At 45.8% G+C, this 21,441-nt stretch overlaps 2 protein-coding genes across 2 annotated transcripts in view; both read right to left on the bottom strand.

Annotated features, from left to right (window-relative positions):
• BRF2 (BRF2, RNA polymerase III transcription initiation factor subunit) overlaps window positions 1–3,835 on the bottom strand; it is a 5,460-nt gene extending 1,625 nt beyond the window's left edge. Inside the window, exons 1-3 of the mRNA XM_019514483.1 lie at window positions 3,629–3,835; window positions 1,264–1,323; window positions 718–1,039 (exon numbers count right to left, since the gene is read on the bottom strand). Coding sequence (XP_019370028.1) covers window positions 718–1,039; window positions 1,264–1,323; window positions 3,629–3,782 — 536 coding nt within the window. The 5' untranslated portion in view covers window positions 3,783–3,835. The remainder of the gene's footprint in view (window positions 1–717; window positions 1,040–1,263; window positions 1,324–3,628) is intronic.
• A 3,463-nt stretch (window positions 3,836–7,298) lies between these two features.
• RAB11FIP1 (RAB11 family interacting protein 1) overlaps window positions 7,299–21,441 on the bottom strand; it is an 18,275-nt gene continuing 4,132 nt past the window's right edge. Inside the window, 5 exon segments of the mRNA XM_019514482.1 lie at window positions 7,299–10,790; window positions 11,971–12,061; window positions 13,354–15,711; window positions 16,459–17,254; window positions 17,821–18,275. Of these exon segments, the coding sequence (XP_019370027.1) occupies window positions 10,572–10,790; window positions 11,971–12,061; window positions 13,354–15,711; window positions 16,459–17,254; window positions 17,821–18,275 (3,919 nt within the window). The 3' untranslated portion in view covers window positions 7,299–10,571.

Below are 21,441 nucleotides of genomic sequence, written 5' to 3'. Positions count from 1 at the left end.
AAACCAAAAAAAAAAAAAAAAAATAGACACTAATTGCTGTGACAGACCCCAGGCAGAGAACTGGAAGGAAGCCACTCAGAGCATGAGTCCATGTGGCTACCAGAGCAGGTCATCCCCATGCAGCAACAATTCCACCCACCCACCCAACTGAGGAGTGGGCCACTGCCTGGACCTATCTGGATGCCACACCAGGGGTCAGGGCCAAAACCCATCTGTCACTAGGGCATCAAACAATGCCCCCATAAGCAGGTTCCCTGCCCCCTCCCTGCAAATGACAACTATTGATGTCTCTTTTCTCACCCTCTTGCCAGAGGGGTTCTTAGTCTGAGGCAAGTGGGGGGGCAGTTTTTAGCTGTAATTCAGCCCTTGTGAACCTAAGTACTTGGGGGACAGATTCCCATGACAGCATCTGGGCACCAGCTGTGACACAGAGCCCAGGGTCCAGTCTCAGGGGAGCTGGCCCAGCCTTCTCTTTGACACAAAGCAAATAAGCAAAGTGGAGCTCTGCAGAGAGAGCCCTCTGCTGTGCCCGGGTGAGGGTCAGGGGATGCATCCCATAGAAACCAGGGCTCACTTGGTACTCTCAGCCCAGGTGGCATTGCCCATTGCATGCACAGGCCCTGCCTTGCACCTAAAAGGCAACTCGAGGGGTGTCCAGCCATGTGGGATTCTCAAGCCCCATGGATCCTGCAGGAAGGAGGGTGCCAATTCCATTACCCGTTGAGATGTGTTTTCACCAGATCCATCAGGCTCAGGGCAGGCACATCCAGCTCCAGCTCCTTCAAGACATGCAGGTATACACTAGTAAACAGTTCCTTGTCTGCATACAGCAGGGAGCAAATCGTTCCCATGGTCACAGGCCAGTTGTGCTGCCGGCAGGTCACACAGACGCAGCAACCCACCAGAACCTCCTTCTTCTCCAAGCTGACTAAGTGGAAAGAGGGGTGCTTGATTGCACGCTGGAAATAAGACACGGCTGTCTCTTCAAACACAGGTGGGAGCTGGAGGACTTTGCACAGATCCTGGACACGCCTGATCCCTGCAAAAGAGAGCACTCTGTCAGCATCTGCATGAAAAGGGTCTCTCTAGCTCCTTCAGCCCAGGCCAGATGTCAGCTAATGGCCACCTGGCACTGCCAGGCCTAGAACCAGGGGAGCTTCTCAGCTGAGTGAGAAACAGAAGTACAATTCACATGGCAGCTTCCCCCTGGCAGGAACATGACACCAAGTCCCACATGTTTCAAAACCAGGAACCAGTTCTCACCTCGCTGTTCACAGCGGCTCAGCTGCTCCTTCTGGCCCGTGCTCCATGAGTATGTCACCTCTGCAAGACAAGCATCAGGCAAAGCAGTCACGTCAGCGAGTAGAAGACAAGGTCCACAGTTAGTGCCAGGTAAATAGGGATGGAAAGCTGGAAAGTGAAGCACTGGGGGGGTGCTATTCTCTTCATATCTCCAAAGGCGGCACCGGCAGCACCTATTCCCTTCACCAGCTCCCTGCCAATACAACTCAGCCCTGAACAGATAGGATAGGGTGGAAAAGGAGTTGAGTCAACCTGACTCCTCCTCTTCTGCACCTCACCAAAGAGATCCCAGCAAACAGTGCAATCTCAGACCTATTTATATGCTGGGAGTGATATAGTACAGTAAAGCAGATCACCAACTTATGCTGAACTTCACTTCTGCCAAACAGGCCTTCACATTTGAGACCCCACACTAGAGACTCATTTGGGATTGTATGTCCTTGGCCAGGGGGATGGCTGACAGCAGGAAAGCTACAGCTCTGATTCCATTCAGCCTGCACCCATCTATACAGCAGTAGCCTGCTCACAGTCCAATGTGTTATAGGCACTGAATTAAAACTACCAAACATGGGTTAGTCTAGAGGGAAAAAAGGACAGAGACCCTGATGACTTGACCACAGCTACTTTAAAGGAACATGTCCAAACTGACTGAGCTTTCTAAAAAAACAACAAAAAACTATATATCAAAGTTGTGTGCAGAGTAAAGCCATATGTAAGGACCCACAGGATGTTTTTCCCTATAGATTTTTACTAAAACCAGTTTGAGAGGGCAGTCACAACATGGACATAGATTCTTAGATGCTCGGGTTAGAAGGGACCTCAACAGATCACCGAGTCCAACCCCCCGCCCTGGGCAGGAAAGAGCACTGGGGTTAGATGACTCCAGCCAGATGCCTATCCAGCCTTGTCTTAAAGACCCCAAGGCAGGGGAGAGCACCACCTCCCTTGGAAGCTCATTCCGGATTTTGGCCACCCTTATCATGAAGAAGTTTTTCCTGATGTCTAACCTAAGTCTATTCTCTGTCAGTTTGTGACCATTGTTTCTTGTTACCCCTGGGGAACAGAGCATCTCCCATCCCCTGCTGCGTCCCCCTAATGAATTCGTAGGCTGCCACAGGATCATCTCTCAGGCTTCTCTTGTGGAGGCTGAAGAGGTCCAGGTCCCTCAGTCTCTCCTTGTAGGACTCGGACTGTAAACCCCTACCCATATGTGTGGCCTCCTCTGGACCCCTGAGTCTATCAACATCCTTCTTGAAGTACGGCGCCCAAAACTGGATGCAGTGCTCCTACTGCGGTCTGACCAATGCCACATAGAGGGGAAGTATCACCTCCTTGGATCTATTTGTCACGCATCTGCTGATGCACGATAAAGTGCGGTTAGCTTTGCTGATGATTTCGACACACTGACAACTCATGTTCATCTTAGACTCCACGATCCCTTTCTGCTTCTGTGCTGCTGAGAGGGTCACTTCCCAGCCCGTACAACAAAACATCACAGCACCGCGAACCAGGCCGTGACACTGACCAGTCCTGCCATTTTTTGAATTACAAACAAAATAGTTAGGTTTCCAGAAGTAAATATTTTTGGTTAAAGATACCTCCAAGGTTTAGTTCAGAACACAAGTTAGGATGTTTCCATTTAAGTAAAACACAACAGTTTTGAGCTGATTTTTCTTGTACTGCTCCAGCTGAAGCTCTCACTGTTACCTGCTCAAAAAACCCACCAACTTCCCACGGGCCACAGCCACGAGGGTATTTGCAAGTTGGCATTTGCTTGCTGATGGGCAGAAGAGTGCTGCAGCAGGCAGCCACGACGGCATCGCTGCATGTTTGACAAAGCCCAAATAAACAGCAGGCCTGTGCAGCAGCACGAGCCCGTGGGAAGTTGTGGGTTACGGGCAACTGTTTCTGACAGGGCAGAACCAAGAGTCACGATCCCGCGCGTGCGGGGAAAGCTGGTAGAAGCCGTCGGAAACTTGCCTTTCCCACCACCCTCAGCATTTCTGGCAACAACTTCTCTCCCCTAGTCCCATTTCTGTGTTTTGGCTGTGAGGTTTAACCGACGCCGGGGTTGTGAACCAAGCACCAGGCGACAGAGGCCCAGAGGCTGCGGTGCTGTCCTGTCCCCGTGCCTGCCGCTGGGCAAGACCATCGCTCCCTGGAGGATCGCACCAGGTGGGTTAATCACACGTCCTTCCCGACACCCGGAAGAGATGCCCTTCTTCCCCCTTCCTGGACAATGCAGTCTTTCCCTCCCTGAGTGGCACGATGACCCCCTTCCACTGCCTGCTCTGCTGCTCTGCTTTCTGCTCCCCGCCCGCCCTACCGTGCAGCTGCTGCTCCTCGGCGAAGGTGGTGGTAAGCAGCCCCTCGGCGAGGACGCGGCCGCAGGCGGCGCACACCAGCTGGCTCTGCGCGTACAGCGCGTCCTGCACCAGGTCGGTGGAGCCGCAGCCCGGGCACGTCTGCCGGCCGGCCATGCCGTCCCCACGGCCGGCCGAGCGAAGCGCACCGGATACGGCCCGGGGGACCCCGCGCAGCGCGGCACCCACCTGCCCACTTCCGGTCCCTCCCCGAAGCGGCTCCGGCGAGCAACCGCGACTCGCCCGCGCGCGCGTTCCGCCCTCGCCTCCGGCCCCAGCCCCAGCCCCAGCCCGCTACTGGTCCCTCCCCAAGCGTGTCCTGCTTTGTCTGGCGGGATCCCAGCCGCCCAGTTGGTCCCATAATGATCCCCCCGTGGGAGATCCTGCGCTCTGCAGGCCTGCCGCCTGTGCGTGCGCTGCTCCTGGGCAGTGCCGGGATCATAATACCCCAGCCAGATATCTATCCAGCCTCCTCTTGAAGACATAGGCTATGAGAGACACTATTAGGTAGCTGGCAGGTAAAATGCAGAAGAAAAGATAAATGAAGAGCAAGCCCATTCAAAGCTGCTATCACTTGCACAGCACGGACGGGGGGGAATCGCCCAGATCAGGGGTGGGCAAAATGCGGCCCGCCAGCCCATTGCGTCCGGCCTGCGGGGCCCCTACAAAAATTTAGAAAATTAGTATTTATCTGCCCCCGCTGCCTGTCGTGTGGCCCTCGATGGCTTGCCAAAACTCAGTATGCGGCCCTCCACCCAGAATAATTGCCCACCCCTGACTTAGATAACAAAGAACCACAAAGTCAACGTCTGTGTTAAGTCTGTGGTTCTCGAGTCTAGCAAGCTAATTATTATTCCCCCAAGCCAGGCTCCTGAAAGCGATTTATAAACCTCCCTCGAGCGTCAGGACTTGAAGTTCAGAAAGGAAGTGGTTTCCCATTTTTTAAAAATGCACTAGTAGCGCAGCCCCTTCCCTCTTTTCTGAGCATTTGTTCTTGGAAGTAGGTGGTGTCTAGTTTCACCTAGTTTCCAGGAGGGTCGCGCTGGTGTACCGATACCACAGCCAGCTATAGACAAGTGCGTGAGCCATGGCTTCTGAGGGGTGGGTTTGGCAGTGTGAGGGGCAGTGGGTGGTGGGGTAGGACAGGGTGCTGCTATGTGAGGCAGTTGAAATTAGTTTCTTAGCCTCAAGACAATGCTGGGTCCCAGTATGTGCCTCCTAATCAGCAGCAAGTTCATTGGTGAAGATGATCTGGGTGTGATAAGGAGCAGTCTGAAAGCTAGGAGGGTTGGGCTAGGCTTGTTTCTCTGTCTAGTTATTTTTTAATATAGGCTGTACTTGCTTATTGATCATTATCATTTCAAATTCAGGATGATAGTTGAAAACCCAGCTTGTGTAGTCTGTAGAGGTTTTCTTTGCATCTTGTAGCAAGTCCAAACAGGAATTTCAGGCACCAGTCTAACTACGTAAGATTGCCCCTGCAATGCTAATCACCATTTGTTTTCTCCACAAAGCAGCAGTCCTTACCGAGGGGGAATCTTTTGGTAATGAGAAGGACATACCAGGCCACAACTGATCCAGCCAGCAAGGCTCTCTCTCTTCTTGCAACGCACGCTAGATCTATGGGAAAGTGCCAGCAACTTTATCGTTTTCATTTTGAATTGAAAGAACTACATCCAGGAAAGCAGCCACCTTCAATTTCCTTTCTTTAATCTATATCTCCAAAGCCGGCAGAGGGAAATAGCCACCCGAGTTATTTCCTTAGCGCTCTCTACAATAGCTCATTAGAGCCACACACCAGAGTGAAGCGCTTGACAATGCCAGTCAATTTCTACTGAGCACTGGCTTTAAAGCTCCCTGGAGAGTCATTTCTGGTAGCACTGAAGGGCAGGCAACCACTCAGACTGGATGCTGAAGGATGGTAATGATTACCTTGACCTGTTGTTTTAAACTAAATGTGAATGGAGCAGGGGCTGCCACAGCAGCATGCAGTTATTCCCAACGGAGCCACATTTCAGTCCAGTGGTCCCAAGACTATGTGCAAGTGGAAGGCATTTGAACTGCACTGACTTTTAAGTTGCTACAACAGCTGGCTGCCTTTGTTGTAATGGAAGCTTTTGGATGATAGAGATCTAACACATACCTGACAGCTATAGATGCTGGTTTCTCATTCTGCTGCACTGGTGGATCAAGTTTCTTTGCCTTACAGGCTGTTGTTCACCATAGAGTCACTGTGGCCAGACAACTCCCACCGCTTTAGGCCAAGTCCAAATGAATCAGGCAAGTCCCAGAAAGCAGGTTGGTTTGTAGTTCATACTTGCTTAACATTTTAAAAAACTTGCCCAGGTACTGTTGTTCAATCTGCACAGACAGACAGCCCCATATGCATGCAAGCAAGCCATCATTAAGTGTAATATGCTACATTTGGAGGAGGGGGAACTGTCCCATTGGCTTTCATGGCAAACACTGCGCAGCCAGCTGGAAGTGGGAGAAGGCCCCAGCGGTGCAGAATCAGACTGTAAAGCTGAAATGGACATGCAGGGGAGACGATATGAAATCAGCGCTACAAGGTTCAATACCGAGAAGTGCTAAGTGCACTAACTGCTATATTTAGCAAGGATACATCAGTACAAAACAGGCCACAAGTACCTCGGGCAGAGGTAAGTAAAAAAGCCCTTATAGGGCGGTGTAACAGACAACTCTGTTTTTGATCAATATGACACAAAAGTCACAGCCTGGGGCAAGAAGCATGCAGAGCACATTCCAGTCTACTCAACACAGGCACCACTTCAGCTGGAGCACTCTGCTATTTTGACTACTGCATGTAGAAAGCAAAGGTGAACTCACGAGTCTAGGAGAAACATGCCCATGGATGACCTGAGGAACAGTTGAAGGCAACTGAAATAGGCACCTATGCTGCCAGGTTGTTCCTACTGCTGTGATTGCCACCCCATGAGGGAAGGCCAAGTAGCAGATAGCCATGTTTGCGACAAAATTATATGTTAAGAAATACTTTCTAACTGCAAGGATAGCAAAGGAGCGAAACAGGCTGTCCACTGAGCCTCTGCAGTCTTGTTTGTTGGACTGACACTTTGGAAATCAGGACCAAACATCCTTTTTTCATTTTTTATTTTTGAATATTACAAGGGCGGGCTGGGGGGTGGGGGGTAAATCTATAGGTCTCCTGCCTCGCTACAGGAGCTGGACTAGATTATCTCCTGATCAGGCATAGGTGGTACCCTACTATTAAATCCAGAGCCACAGATGGGGTTCTATGTAGCCCAACCAGCTCCTTTCCCTAGGACATTTGTCCTTCAGTACAGGCCAGTGTCATACACCTGCTTTACATCAGCCAATGCCATCTATTCCCAGCATTTGGCATCTCAGCTGCCAGACTAGCTTATTGCAATCTGTTTTCAGAGTAAAAACTGGTCGAAAAATCTTCTCTTGTTGACAGCTTCAGGAACCGCACCAAAAGGAACTTACCTTCCAGTAATGCAGATTCCATTCCCAAGGGCCCCTGCAGCCCTAAGGTACTTTTAAGTGATTTGTCCATGAAGCAGCAGTGCCCCCCCACCCAAAGCTTATTTTCTTTTATTAGGGTCCAGTGAAAAGCAGAAGAGTGCTCAGCTATGGAATTTAAAATGCTTTTATTTTAGTGTTCCATGAAAAACATCAGTTAAAGAAGAACCGTATAACAAGTACCCACACTAACAGAGCAAAACATTACAAACATAAAAAAAATACATTCAGATCCTTCAGTAATTGACCTTCAGTGAAGCTCATCTATCAAGGCTCTGTACACTCACTTTGCCTTGACTGTACCCTGCTTAACATAGAAGTGCCAATCCCCTTTTGTCTGAACACTTCAGAAAGCTATTGCCACTGACAGATTTGAGGTACGGGAGAATTGTGCAACAGCTGCACAGCTAAAAAAGCACAAGTGTGGCTTTTGAAGGACAACCGTTCCCAGAGGACCCTGAAATCTCAATGAGACGTACTACAAGATCAAGGGAAACCAAGCTTCAGTGTGTTATAGCACAGACTTAATTCCTCTCAAAATTCAGTGCTCCCACCTTCAGCACAACATTCTCACCTCAAGCGGATTATCATTAGCCAAGTACCGGACTGTGAAATAACTTCAGGGTTTAAAATCTCCCCAGACTGGGGGGAGGAGGGGGCGGGGGGCAGAACACAACTTCTGGACAACTCTTAACATCCTCAAATATTTCTCTCTAAAGCAGCAGATGCAGCATTATACAAGGGCTCCAGCTGCTCCAGGAGGAATAGTACCCACATACCAGATCTCTTAAATGAGACTAACAGTCGCTTCTGTTAGTTTCACTTAAACCCATTCTGAACGCTAACTTCCAACATGTATTATTATACACAACACCCATTTCAAAGTTACAAATGGTTCCTCGACTGGTCCAAGGCACTGAAAAAAAATACCTTCTTGTGGAAGCAGAAAACCTGTTAGAAAGCTCCAGCTTCAAGTCCCAAGGATGCATCTATTTTTAAGGAGGTATGGGCAAAAATTTCCCTCTGTAGAGGGACCAAGGCACAAAGAGGCAATTTTAAAAAGACTGTGCCATCTTCCTATTTCAAGGCACAAAACCCAGCATTAGCCAGTTTTCAATGGAAGCGATTTAGTATCATCCAGACTTTAGAAGGCTGCGAATAAAGATCCTGTTAAAAAAACCTAATTCAGATTCAATTAAAGGCATGTCCAAAACGGTAAAGCTTACCCCTTAACTTAGGCCATCTGCTCCAAAACAAGCTGCTATTTCATACCCAGTGTCATAGACTGGAACATGACCTACCTTAAACCTTCACTTCACATATTAAATGTTATCTCACTGCTGTCCTTCAAGAGAAGGCACAGGTATGACGAGCACAGTTTACTCTGCTCTACACCTTGGTAATCATGGGTCCATCAAAAACGTTAAGCAAGAGCAAGCAAAAAGCACGTATACTTTCTATATACTTTTCCAGTGTATAGGTCTGTGCAAATATATGCAACTATTCTTCACTATAAAAAGCAGACAGAGAAGTTCATGGTGGTTTCCAGTGTTTCATACAAATATAAAAAGCAGACACCATTACAAAGTAACAGAAAATTAAGTTGGTCTTGCTCCTAATTAAAGTGCTCCAATGTGAGGAATGATAGAAACTGTTCCTCCTGATCTTTAGGTAAAATTAGCCCTCAGATGCTTTAGAAGAGACTTAATGGACCCTTTCACCTTCCAAAAGCTTTGACACTGGTTTTCTTTCCCTTTCCATTACCCTTTCCATTTAAGATTTACTATCCAAAGTACTTTGCATCGCCAATCCTCACCTCACTCTCCAAGCTGCCCAATTTCAGTTGTGATCACATATTTGTAACTAAATTTTAACAGCTTACCAGAATTCCATTACCATTACAGAGATCAGGGTGGCAGCATTAAAATAAAATATCACTGCCTCTCTTCTAAGCAAATACTGATTTTTACTGACAGCTTACCAGTCTGCTCAGGAAGTTTTATTTGAATAAGCCTGACAAGCTGACAGTGGGGAAAAAAAGGCACCAGCTAATAGGCAGAGAGGGCACATTTACCTCTCTGTGCAAGCAGCAAAGTGGCAGCCAACAAAAAGGCAAAAGAATCAGAGTTAACCGATTGTCCTGCAAAATAGCAGTGCATGCTTTTCCTTTGGCTTGTTTTTTAAAAAATATACTATTACAACACCCCTTTTCCGAGATCCTGATGCACACAAAGGAATTCATTTTGGGGAAAACAATTAGAACATGCACCCTTTTGACTGCAGCTTAGTTAACCATATATAAAAACCAAAGGAAAATTGTTTACTAATTAAAATTGTTCCAAACTAAGTTCTCAAACTCCAAAATATTTAAAATATGTTAATTCAAGTAGCACAAAAAGCCCCACAACCAGGCTTTAAAACAATAAAGATTAGCCAATTGAGCGCTAAGAAGCACGCAGGTACGAACCTGTATGTAAGGAAGAGATTGTGATGGTGCAGTTGGTCTGTTCTAGGTAAGAACAAGAAACATCAAGGAGGAATGTGACCTGTATCAGAACTTTTCATACACATCTAGAATTCATGACTTCTATAGAGATTTAGCAGTTGACCAAGCTATTATGTCATAGCTGCTTTGCTAAAAGAAATCAAAAGAGCCTGTATGCTTAGACACCGCTTAATGTAACTACATCCCCCCTTATGAAAACGGATGCAGATAACTAGGTAGTAAAACTCCATCTTCAAGCAGATTTAAACAACATCCCATTTTACAGCAGTTTGGGTTTTTTTGGGGTGGAGGGAATGATATTTTTAGAATCAGTACCATATAGTGTACTCAGCTACTGTCTGGAAAGAACACCTTCAAACGTAGCTCTTCGAACAAAATAAGATCCTTGAAGCATTAGTGTACGTGGTGGTTTATATTGCACTACAACTTATTATTATTTGGCCTAAAATAAAAACCACTGTCCAACCAAAAGCTGCTGAGAAGCAGCTAGTTTACACACCACCCCTTAAAAACCGCAATAGGCTGGAACCAGTGTCAGGGAAAAAAAAAAAAAAAAGTTTCCCTAAAAATCCTTCATGTGAAGGTTTACACCTCTGGTCTTAGACTAGACTTCTTAAAAATGCCATGCAGGCAGTGGTCTAATATTGACAGCACATCAAAAAGCACAGATTGCCTGATTATTTCAGTTTTGGATCACACATTGAAGGCCTGTTGTAATTACGAACCAGTTCCCAGGTAAATAATATCTGCTTTTGGCAGAGACACAGGAAAGAAAGTAATTCTGTAGGTAGCCCATACAGGAGTTGCAGCTACCTCATGTTATTTACATATGGAGTTTAGTGAACACAAGCCTTTATTCAGGCTCGCTGACTGAGACCTCACATCCTCCCAGCCTTTTTGTTTATTTGAGCCGAAACCCGAAGAATGTTGGGGGTTTCTTCCATGACTCTGACAAGCAGGTTGTCAATGTAGTCCTCCAATTCCCGCACCTGGAGCTCTCTCTTGGTAATCACATCCTTCTGTTTCAAGACCAGCTGGATCAGCTCGTCGTGCGTCAGCTGAGCAAAGGCATAAGCAGGGTCTGAAGGATCATATTTCTTCAGGAGAGAAGAAGGACAGGTCAATACAGAAATGAGCATTGTAAAACTAACATGACAAAGCTACTGAACTATCTCATTCTTCAGCATTCCATGCAGGGTGGTTTCCAACACAGCGTACCGGCTGTCACAAGTTACTACACTATACCATAATCCGTGGATCCTACACATCTACCATGGAACATGATACCTCTCATTCCACGCCCTCCTGGAAACTACAGAGCAGCTGCGACTACATGAGCGATGGACTGCGCAGTAAGGAGAACAGTACCGTCGCCACATGATTTTTTTCCGACACCACTGCATAGTAGCAGTGAGCTACTGTGTAGTAGCTTGTTACTACTGTGCAGTAGTGTCGTGTCACAGTTAGTGCCGACAACGCTACTGCATGGCAGCAAGAAGTTACTGCACAGTAGCGTTTCGTGTAAATGTGCCCAGTGAAATTAAACCATTCGACTCCAAAGTGACCTCACACAGAGCAGTGACAGACGCAATCACCAGCAGACGAACGCTTTTCACAGAAGCGCTGCTCCTCCTGCCCCTAAAAGGATACTGACCATACAAAGTAGGGCCTGCACACCAAAATTCCTAACCTCACTGCATACTCAACATCGTGAGCTAAAACAGACTATAGCTTTTTGGCTCATTGCAATCTACCCACTATCTCCACTAACCGCTTTGCATTCCACAACTAATAATCTCATTATGTAGAAAAACAGAAGGAAAAGGTTCATTGGTTAAACAAACTCCTCTTTGTGCAGTGCTATCGCCCCAAGCCCCTTGCTTCCTCATACTGTCACAGCAAGGACTGCATGCCAGGCTCACGTGTCACTTCTGCACCAGGTCACCAACCGACCTCTTGGCATGCAGCCACTCTAGCCATCCATCCCACAGAGAGTGAGAGAGCTCCTCTCGGCACAGCCCTGGGCCCAGCTCCCTCTTAGGAGCTGGGACCTCCATCTGGCTTCAATTTATTAGCCCTAAATAAGAACCAACATTACTCAATTTGTTGCCATGACCATAGAAACTGGAAAAAGGATGTTATTTCACCAGCAGTAAGGTCCAAGAAGAAGAGGCTTTGAACCTCTATTTCACATGGCCAAAAGCCATTACTGTGGAGTTGTCAATTCCAAACTGTCTTAGAGTTACAAAGTTAAGCCCCCAGCTCATTTTTTCATACCTTTGGGTTGATCTCGGTGCGTTTTTCAGTCACACTACTGGTGATGCTGAAGCTTTTAGGTGTGGTGTTCATTGGCTTGACAGGATGAGGTCTAAAACAAAAAAGCCACACAACTTATTAATGCAGTTCACCACCCTGACCTTGTGCAGATTCTAGCCCAAGAAAAAGATCCAACAGGTTCCAAGATTTAGCAAGGTGGAATGTGCATCTTGCCAATGTGCATCTTGTCTCTTGAGATCAGATGGAAGTCCCTTTCAATAAAAGCTGCTCTATCATAAGATACTGTTTTCTACCTGTTATACACTGTTTATTTGGTGCCTTTTATCTTAAATGCAACAAACATTAAGGGAAACAATGGCTTCAGAAGATTACTAACACATCACAAAACCTGTGTTACAAGATGCTCAAATTATAGAAACACTTACTTTCAATCTTTTTACAGTACGAAAAGATGCCATTCTTTGATTTCTCATCCCAAGGTCTTCAGAGAAATCTAAATATCCAATATGTATCTTGGACAAGGGATGCCTTCCGCTATATATTTGGGAAACTGACTTATTCTACTGTAAGGAACAAGTAGCAGAGATCAAGGTGTAATATTAGGATCTCTAGTTTCAGTATGTAGGGGCAGCTTTGGAAGTGAACGCATATTACACATTTATTTTTCACTAAGTTTCGGAACAGTAATCCTCATGCAGTGTTACCTATAAAATGTAAAGTTTGCATTAGAGATTACACAATGAACAGAGAAGCACAACCTCAGACTATACCAGGACGTGTTAGCAGAAGTCTGAACAGCTCCTGCTATGTTAGACACCAAAGAGGCAGACTTGTAGACTACATGAAGCTGGTTTCCTTCAGTGCTTTTTAAGGCTTAGGAATCCTTGCCCTACCTGCAAAGTGAGCAGCTCACTTCCCAGGCTGCCTTGAACCGCTTTCTCATTCCCAAGAACCTCGCTACAACTGAACCATAGCCACAGCCACCTGCTGACTGCAGTACATTATCAGGTATGCAAAATGAACTTTCATTAAAGCATAACGCTCATGTAACAAATGATCACAGATTTCCCTGAGCTGCCATGAAACAACAGCACTTAAAGAGGTTAGGTCTGCAAAATTGGGCTCCACCCTCATCTATGAGCATAGATTTGTTTGGAGCCACCCCAGTTTCTTCAGTAGGAGTTGTAGTGGTGGCAGCCTTATACTAGGCCATAGGAGTCTGACGATACCCATCGGTTACAGGTTAGACTAACCTTCCATATCATTCTAAAAAAACAAAAATGTGCCTGAAGCTACAAAACCCAGGTCTCTGCTCCAAAGAGTAAGCCTTTTAACAAGGGGATTGTCACAGCATTATCTGTGCAGCTCTCCATAATCGCTCACCTGTGCTTAGCAGACACAGCTCCACCGCTCTGCTGTGTTTGATTGGGATGTGTTTCAGAGGGTGAAACCCATGCCTGAAGCAGCTTCTTCTTGCCAGCACTTCCTGCTTTATCATCGAAGCCTTCTGCTGTTGGCTTCCTTGGAGTTTCTGCTCTATTACTGTTGCAAGTGCCAGATTGGAGAGATTGAGAATAAGACAAGGGCTGGGAAGAACTGGATAAAGAGCTAGGAGAAACGGGGGGCTTCAAAAGATTACCACCTGCACCTTCCTCAATGTTAATACTACCACTTTCCTCAAAGTCACAGCCACACTTTTTGGAATAAGAAACCTCTGCATCTAAACCTGCCTTACTATTTGCACAAAAAATGTTGCCTGAAGTTAGTTTGGATGGTTCCACAGATTCACCAATATCCTCAGGGTTCTCTTCTCTCTCATGAAGCACTCCAGGTATTTTATCAGCAAAAGAGTTTGTACTTGAACTCTGCTTTATTTCCTCTGTGAATTGCAATGGATCACTTTCAGTCTTTGGAAGACTGTTGCCAGGTGCAGACATGTCATTGCCCTTTTGGTTGTCGTCCAGCTGCTCATCGTCCGAGCCCACTTCTAGAATAACTGGAAGACCAAGAGGTTTCGCACTGCCATCTCCAAGAACAGGAACAGCAGGCTTAAGGTCTATAACACAGTCCAACAGTGACATATCGTGATGGTCAGAGCTGCATTTTAGGCATTCATCATTGCTAGCCACCCCTTCAAGAGAAAGCACAGCTGAAGTTGCAGCGGTTTTTAATGAACTCTCACTTAGCAGATTCTCACAGGGATCTGAGGCCATCTCCCTACACAACACATCTCCAGATGCCATCTTTGTCCTCTCAGAAGACAGCATCTCTTTCTCTTTTGCTATGCTAGGCTGAGAATCAGAGGCACACTTAGGTTTTCTCGCAGCATTCCTTGGTGCTGGCTTTGGTGCAACAAAGAGAGGACTGAGCTCGGAGACATCCCTTGCCTTGCCAGCTTCCATCGAGAGCAATGTGCGAATCCTTGGGGTTGGTTTGGGTGGCTCTACTTGATCTGACAAGTCTCCTTCAGCAACAGGGGATGCCACAGATTTGGATACGGGCTTCTGTTCTCCCATGCCGAGTGACCAGATCCTTTTCTCTTCACTAACTGTCTCTAGCTCCTCATTTATTTTCCTCATAGCAGAGGATGCCTTTACTTCAGCATTCCCGGATAAAAGGTTAGAGTTAGATTTGGGGAGAGAAGTAAATTCTTTGCTCTCTCCCATACAGGTTTCAGCACTTGCATTGCTAGTTTCCATGTCACCCCAAACAGCTCTTTTACTGTTTTGATGAGAATTCACCTGCTCATCACAGGGTTCAGGTGAAAGGACACACACAGTATTAGGCGCAGAGGCAAATCCTGCCCTCTCGGCTGTTACTATTTCACCTGTAGCAGCCACTTCTTCACATTTATCAGGGTGCTCTCTGTCTGAATCCTCATCACTGTTCCCTGGGCAAGTATCTTCCAGATCTAAGCTGAAGGTCAAGGACTTTTTCTTTCCTTTGTTATTTTTTTTTAAAGCTGATACTATCTGCACCCCTTTACTACCACCTTGTTTCCTTGGAGTTGCCTCTGCTCTTTCATACTGAGATACAGAACTGTCTGACAGCAACCCTAAAGATTTTGGCACAGTATTTGCATTACCAGCTACAGTCTCGTTCTGTGGCTTGTCTGAAGAAACAGAAGAGGACTCTGAGCTAGCAAGATGCTCCACTGTAGAACAGCGCATGCTAGAGGCTACACAAGGGGGGAAGAGAGAAGCAGGAGAAGTAGCTGCTTCCAACTCCTGTCCTGCTTCAGAGGTAAAAGGGTTATTGTCGTTAGCATGATAAACAGAGGGGAGAGAGGAAGAACCATGCACCAAAACAGCAGGAGCAGGATGAGAGAAATACAAGGGAGGACTGCAAGACCTTCCAAACTCTTCTTTTTGGGAGTCCTGTCCCCCTTTGAAAGTGAAAGGGTTATTGTCATTTTTAGTAAGACACGCAGAGACAACCGACTTGGGAACAGAAGCTGAAAAAGGATGAGAAGAATTAGCAGAACTTGGGGAGTCCTGTGCTTTGGACTCCTGGCCCCAGTTAGGAGTGAAAGGGTTTTTGCCACTAGACCGCAGTGCAGAAAGGGATACAAGAGGGCTAGTAATGCTTTCAGAGGTTTGTGCACTGAAATTCTGTTCCACTTTGGAAGCGAAAGGGTTACTCGTACTACTGGCAAGATGTGCAGAAGTGAAAGCAGGAAGGCAATCGGGTGCAGAAGTAGCAAGCGTGGCTTCGGTTTCATCCTCTGAAGACACGCCCCGTCTGCAAAAAGGGACAAAAAACTTGCATGTCAGTTGCAGATGCAAAGTGTGAGCAGTGAACACAAGTCTTACAGGAAGATTTCACAAAATGGGCAGCCTACTAATGACGTTTATAACTGCAAGATGTTTAATGCAGTAGGCTTGAAGTCACTTCCTCCATGTTTAAATGCTTGTACCCACTCCTGTATTACTGCAACAGCGAAGAATTCCCCGCTGCAGATTGTCATGTGCAGAATAAGAACGCTATGGCAATGCCCATACTTCAATTGTGCCAAAAGCAGATGTGGCCCAAGATTAGCCTTTTTGGAGGCCAAAGCAGGGACAATGGGAAAGAGCAAAAAGCTGGATTAAAGATGGCATTCCAGACCCTACCCTGGCACATTTCCATGTCGAAGGGATGGTAAGCAGTTGGCTTTCCAGGTTAAAGAAACATGGAATGATCTCCACACACTATGCAAGCAGCTAAATACACCGAAAAAGCAGAATTGCTTTCTTTACTGCAGCCTCACTAATGGAGACTATCAAGGTCACGCCTTGTACTCACAACGAGGATGCAAGTCAAATATTTACTATGTGGCTGGTTAAATTTGCCCCTGGTGACAAAACAAGTCCACAAGAGATGCTGTAGAGGGCTGCATACCACACACAACAGCTACCAGAATGCCTCGTGGCAGGAAGTGGTCCAGTCACAGTCTGTGACTGCTGTGTTTACTTACATCAGCATTAGAAACAGCAAAAAGAGACTGACCTGGGCTTAACCACTTTGGTTTGGTTTGTCCTCGCAGAGGCTACAGGCTTTTCGGGTTTCTGTTCTTCGCCAAAAGGGTTGAGTGACTGCTTGTTTCTGGGAACATATGCTGCGATGCTGCTTTCTGAAGGGCTCTCTCTGGGCAGGGCTGTCGGGACTTCTGCAGGCTCCGCCTTGCTCTCGTTCTTCTGGTTTTCAGGACCTTTGACATCTTTCTCCTTCACAGTTACGTCTGTAAGTTTTTCTACATCAGTGTTTTTCCCCAATTCCTTTTTTCCTGTAACCAGAGACAACAAGGCAGCTTTCTTGGTCTCTTTTGTGCTGTCAGCATTCGAAGGAACACTGCTTTCTAAAGAGTCTCCACCACTAAGCAATTTGTAGGATGGTAATGTCAAAGATTTAAAGGTCTCCAAAGATGAAGACCCAGATAAAGCTCTATTAGTTTTTTCCAATTCCTCAGGCCCCTTAACAGATTTGGAAGACAAGTTCTCTTCAGATGCATACAGATGTTTCTTCCTGAAGGTCTGAGGGGAAGGGGAAGAGGATGAGGATGGAGTGCCATCTTTTGCCATGGCTTCACATTCCTCCATGTAAACGTGACTGCCATTAATACACACATTTGAGCGGGAGGCAGGATCATTTTTGGACTTAAGGCCACCAAATAAAGACAGTCCTTCTTTCTTGGTGTTGCTGGAAGCTGTTTGGTTTAGCTGCTTATCCACACTTGCCGTTTTCTTATAAGCCGTAACAGCAGGAGGATGAAGTGTTGTATCTTCAGCTTTGCCATCAAAGTTCTCTGCAATATATTAGATGTTCAGGTTATTAAAAAAAGCTTCCTATAATGCTCAGTATTACAGCTAAAGTGCTCAAAAACCCACCAACGGGCTACTCACAACAGAAAGAGAAACTTCTATTAGACATTCCTGTTCTCTAATCACCCAGATCCAGAACTTTTGGCTCAGCAGGCATTTGAAAGCCACAAGAAGAGAAGATGAGAAGGTAAAATAAGTGTCACTCTTTCCAACCCAGCTCCAGCCGGATTCTTTATGAATGACTGCGTTCTTCCCAGGGGCTCTCAGTGGGATGTGCAATCATTCACAACACAGGAACCAAATTATTCATTTAAAAAAAATGAATGAACAAAAAAGTCTTATCCAAAGGAAACCTGCATGTAAAATATCATGCAGCCAGCAAAGCTTTACTGCTTTCTTCAGTCAAAGCTCTCAGACAACTGAAGACAGTTTCTCTTTCCTACAGACAGCAAAGCTCACCAAGTATTCTGAAAAGACTCCTCCACAAATTTAACCAATCCTGTAAATAAAGTATTGACAAGTAGTTACTCCTGAAGGAGGCAATACTTACTTTCTGAGACTGGGGTAAGTGTTTTCTCATCCTCATGATCGTCGTCATACCAACTGGACTTAAAGTCACCTGGTCTAAGCTTCACTTTCTCTGTGACTGGCTGGAGTGCAGGTAAAGCAGACATGGACTGGGAGAGGGAGCTCTTCTGCAAGCCAGGCTTGGAAAACAGGGTTTTGATCTTAAATTTCTTCTTCTCTTTCTCAGCTGACTCATCCTCACTGTCAGCTATTGAGTGTGTTATGCTAGGAACAATGGCAGATGCTGTGTCTGACAGTCCACTGCTCCGCTTTCCCTTCAACTTGTCTTTCAACTTGCCGAATGGAGACCGAGACTTATCCTTCATAGACAAATCAAACATGCTGGCCGTCAAATTGCTCCTCATGAACTGGATATCCACCTCAATCTCCCCTCTCTCTTTCTCCTTCTTCCCTGGTTTGGAATGAAGTTTATACCACCTGCAAAAACAATCAACACTTTTTAAATCTAGGTTCAGAAACCTATTCTTGTTCCACAAAACTATTTTAGGATGCGAGTTTGCAGCATGAGGAAAGCCACAAGATGTAGGCAGTTGTATTTAGGCAAACCAAAGCAAATGCAGCAAGAAGAAGTAAGAAGGAGAACAAGCTCTACCCTGGAAGCTAATGAACGATTAAGACAAGGATCCAATCATTTGTTGGGGCACAAGGGAAGCCATGTCCTTGACATGGCCACAAGTCACTTGCTCAACGAGAAAGTGAAAGATAGTATTGTTATGCTATGTTCTGTACAACATGTTCAAATCTAGGTACAAGCACATCCCTTCAAATGAACCTGTTATTACAGGTACTAAACTTAATGCACTGTAATTACGATGCATTAATGAACCTGTAGACGTGCCCACTGAGCCCAAATGGGGATGCGATACAGGCCTACTACTGCTACCCTGAAGAAATCACAAGGGATTATGGTTAATAAAGTATTTCCCAAGTCAGACAAAACAGTCCAAATTCATTCCAAATTCTGCACTTATGCAAACAGTGAACCTATCCAGTCAGGAGGGATCATTCCCCTGCAGCATTTATACACGAAAACTTTTAGGGAAAAGGGAAATCGTTGTCGGCACTTCCACTCAGGGGTGGGACTGTGCAGCTTTTCTGCATTTTACTACCAATTAGAGCAAATATGGTCTGCAGAATTCTCTCTTGGAATAACTAAGCTACCAACTGGGCTCAATGACCTCTGCCTGGCTTCACAGATGCCCCTCTTGGCTGCCCAGGGCACCAGCTTCACTAGGAGGGACCCCACCAATCCAAGCACCTGAGCTGCATCACAGCAGGCTAGTCAACTACCTGGTGCTCACTCCAAGGTGTCCTAGCAGAGGACATTTCACTCCCCTTGGTACAAGCGTAGATATTTATTGACTTTATTCACCGAGGCAGGAGATCTAGACCTGCTGACTCCACAGCACTGATAGAAAAGGTTGATTTTAAGAGTGCTCGACTTTTCTATTCATATCAGCTAGTGAATTATCTTAACTACACCACAGGCACAGAGATTGCCAACTTCAAACATACAAACACACCTCTGCCTGGTTTTGTCCTCCTAGTGTGGGCACATACTGGCAAAGAGCAGTAATAATGAGTCCAGGTGGCTTGTTCAACAGCCAGTTCAAAGAGCTGACAAGATAGCAGGTTTCCCCTCTGCAATATGTGCAAGAAGGCCCCTATAAAGAAACGCATTGAAGAGAAATAGAACATTAAAACACCAAGCTATTTAAAATCCTGATGCCTAGAAATTCAGAACTGCTTAGGAAGAGATGTAGAGTTGGAGGAGGCTACAAAACCCACTGACAATATTTACGTATGATAACAGTGTCAGGCAGGGAAGCCCGGGTTATCGGAATGAGCTTGAGTGCACATACCAGTCTACATGCCAGTCTGAAGAAGGCTGTTTGTGCTCAAAAGCTTGCAATGAAAGACCTTTTTTTTTTTTTGCAAAAATCTTGTTTGTCTAATAAAAGCTATCACCTCTATTACAAGCCCCAATTGCTTTTTCCTCTAGACCAATATGGCTATAACCTGGATACCATACCAGTCTACAGGCATTTTAACAACCAAATCCTAAAAAAACAGCTCTGGTGGAAATACAACCCCATCCCACAGGAATATGACATCCAGATAGCAGAACAAGTCTTCAATACTATTCCCCCAAGACTGCATTTTTATGACCTGCAACTGCATTCAGATCATAGACGACTCTTAATCAGGGATGCTAGGAACCAGGAAAGGGACAAGCTTGGCCTGGGCACCTGTCACAGTCCATTTAATAAAAGGGTCTTGTGCAAATATTTTCCACCGCCTATGAAAAACAACTAAGCATTCAAGGAATGTAACTGGTATTGACTTAGCTACTGCCATAGTTTCTCAGAAGAATTATTCTGCTTCAATCTAATTACTTTCAGCATTCAAGTGCAATATTTCAAACTAACCTATACTTACCTCCCACAGGAATTACTCAACTGACTATGCACATGTCAGAACTCACTAACAAAATTACATACGCTCTGGATTCAATTACAAGGAAGCAAACCAATGAAAATAATGGTTATTTTAATAAATATAGCCATTTCTTCCAAATAAGAAAGCCAGCCACCTGATGACAAGGAAGCTTTCAGCTTGACAAAAAAGAATTAGTACACTGCTTACCTCCAATGCAAGTTATAATCCCTATAAAGGTTATTTTATGCAATGTTTGCAGGCGCATTATACACGATTTAGGCAGTTCAATGGCAGTCACATTACTTGACTAGGCAGTTAAAGAGAAGGGTGGCTCCTGTTTCACTGAATAATGCAGGACATGCAGAACCAGTACTTTAAGGTGATTGAAGAAATGAATTTTCTGCCTTCATCTGTGGGTGGAGAGAGGAAAAGTATGTCCGCTTTCCCCTCAGGTTCAAAGAGACACAAGCAGAACTGGAACTGAGGCAACATTCCTCAGACTACACTCCTCTCTTCCCCTGATCTTCTTGAAGTACCTCATCACATGCAACCTGCAATTTGAGCCTCTCGATAGCTGATCAAGTTACCAACACAGCAGTTATCAAATATACTATTGCATTGTGCATCCACGTAAATAAGCCAAACAGATATTTAAAATCTCCAACAGCCTTCTCAGGCTTTTGAAAACCTTGTTTTGTCTTAAAACTTGTTTATACCACTTATGGTTTGGGGTGTAAAACTATGGCCTCCCAGTATACACCTCACCCTGACTGAACAAAGACAGCCTTCTGGCCAGAACCAAGAGCCAACTCTCCCAGGACAGCGGCCAAGCAGTTCTATGTCTCCTAGCTAAAAGGGAGGCGCACACCCATGGCAGGGAGGAGCCATCCCCAGGGATGACCATACTGCGGTTGCTCGGGGCTGCAGGGGGGCAGTCAGGAAGGCCAAGGCGGAGCTGGGACTGGGACAAGGACAACAAAAAGTCCTTTTTTAAATTCATAGGGGGCAAAAAGAAGGTTCCGGGTAAAGTGGGGCCCCTGCAGGACACGTTAGGAAATTTGGTCGTCACACCAGACGTCAAAGCCAACATATTTAATGACTTCTTTGCCTCCATTTTCCTGAGCAGGGACCAGAACAGTCCCCC

The sequence above is a fragment of the Gavialis gangeticus genome, unplaced genomic scaffold, assembly GCF_001723915.1.
Source record: "Gavialis gangeticus isolate Ggan-Ray unplaced genomic scaffold, GavGan_comp1, whole genome shotgun sequence".
Classification (NCBI taxonomy): Eukaryota; Metazoa; Chordata; order Crocodylia; family Gavialidae; genus Gavialis; species Gavialis gangeticus.
Note: the sequence above shows the minus strand (reverse complement) of the source record. Positions and strands in the feature narration are given on the sequence as shown.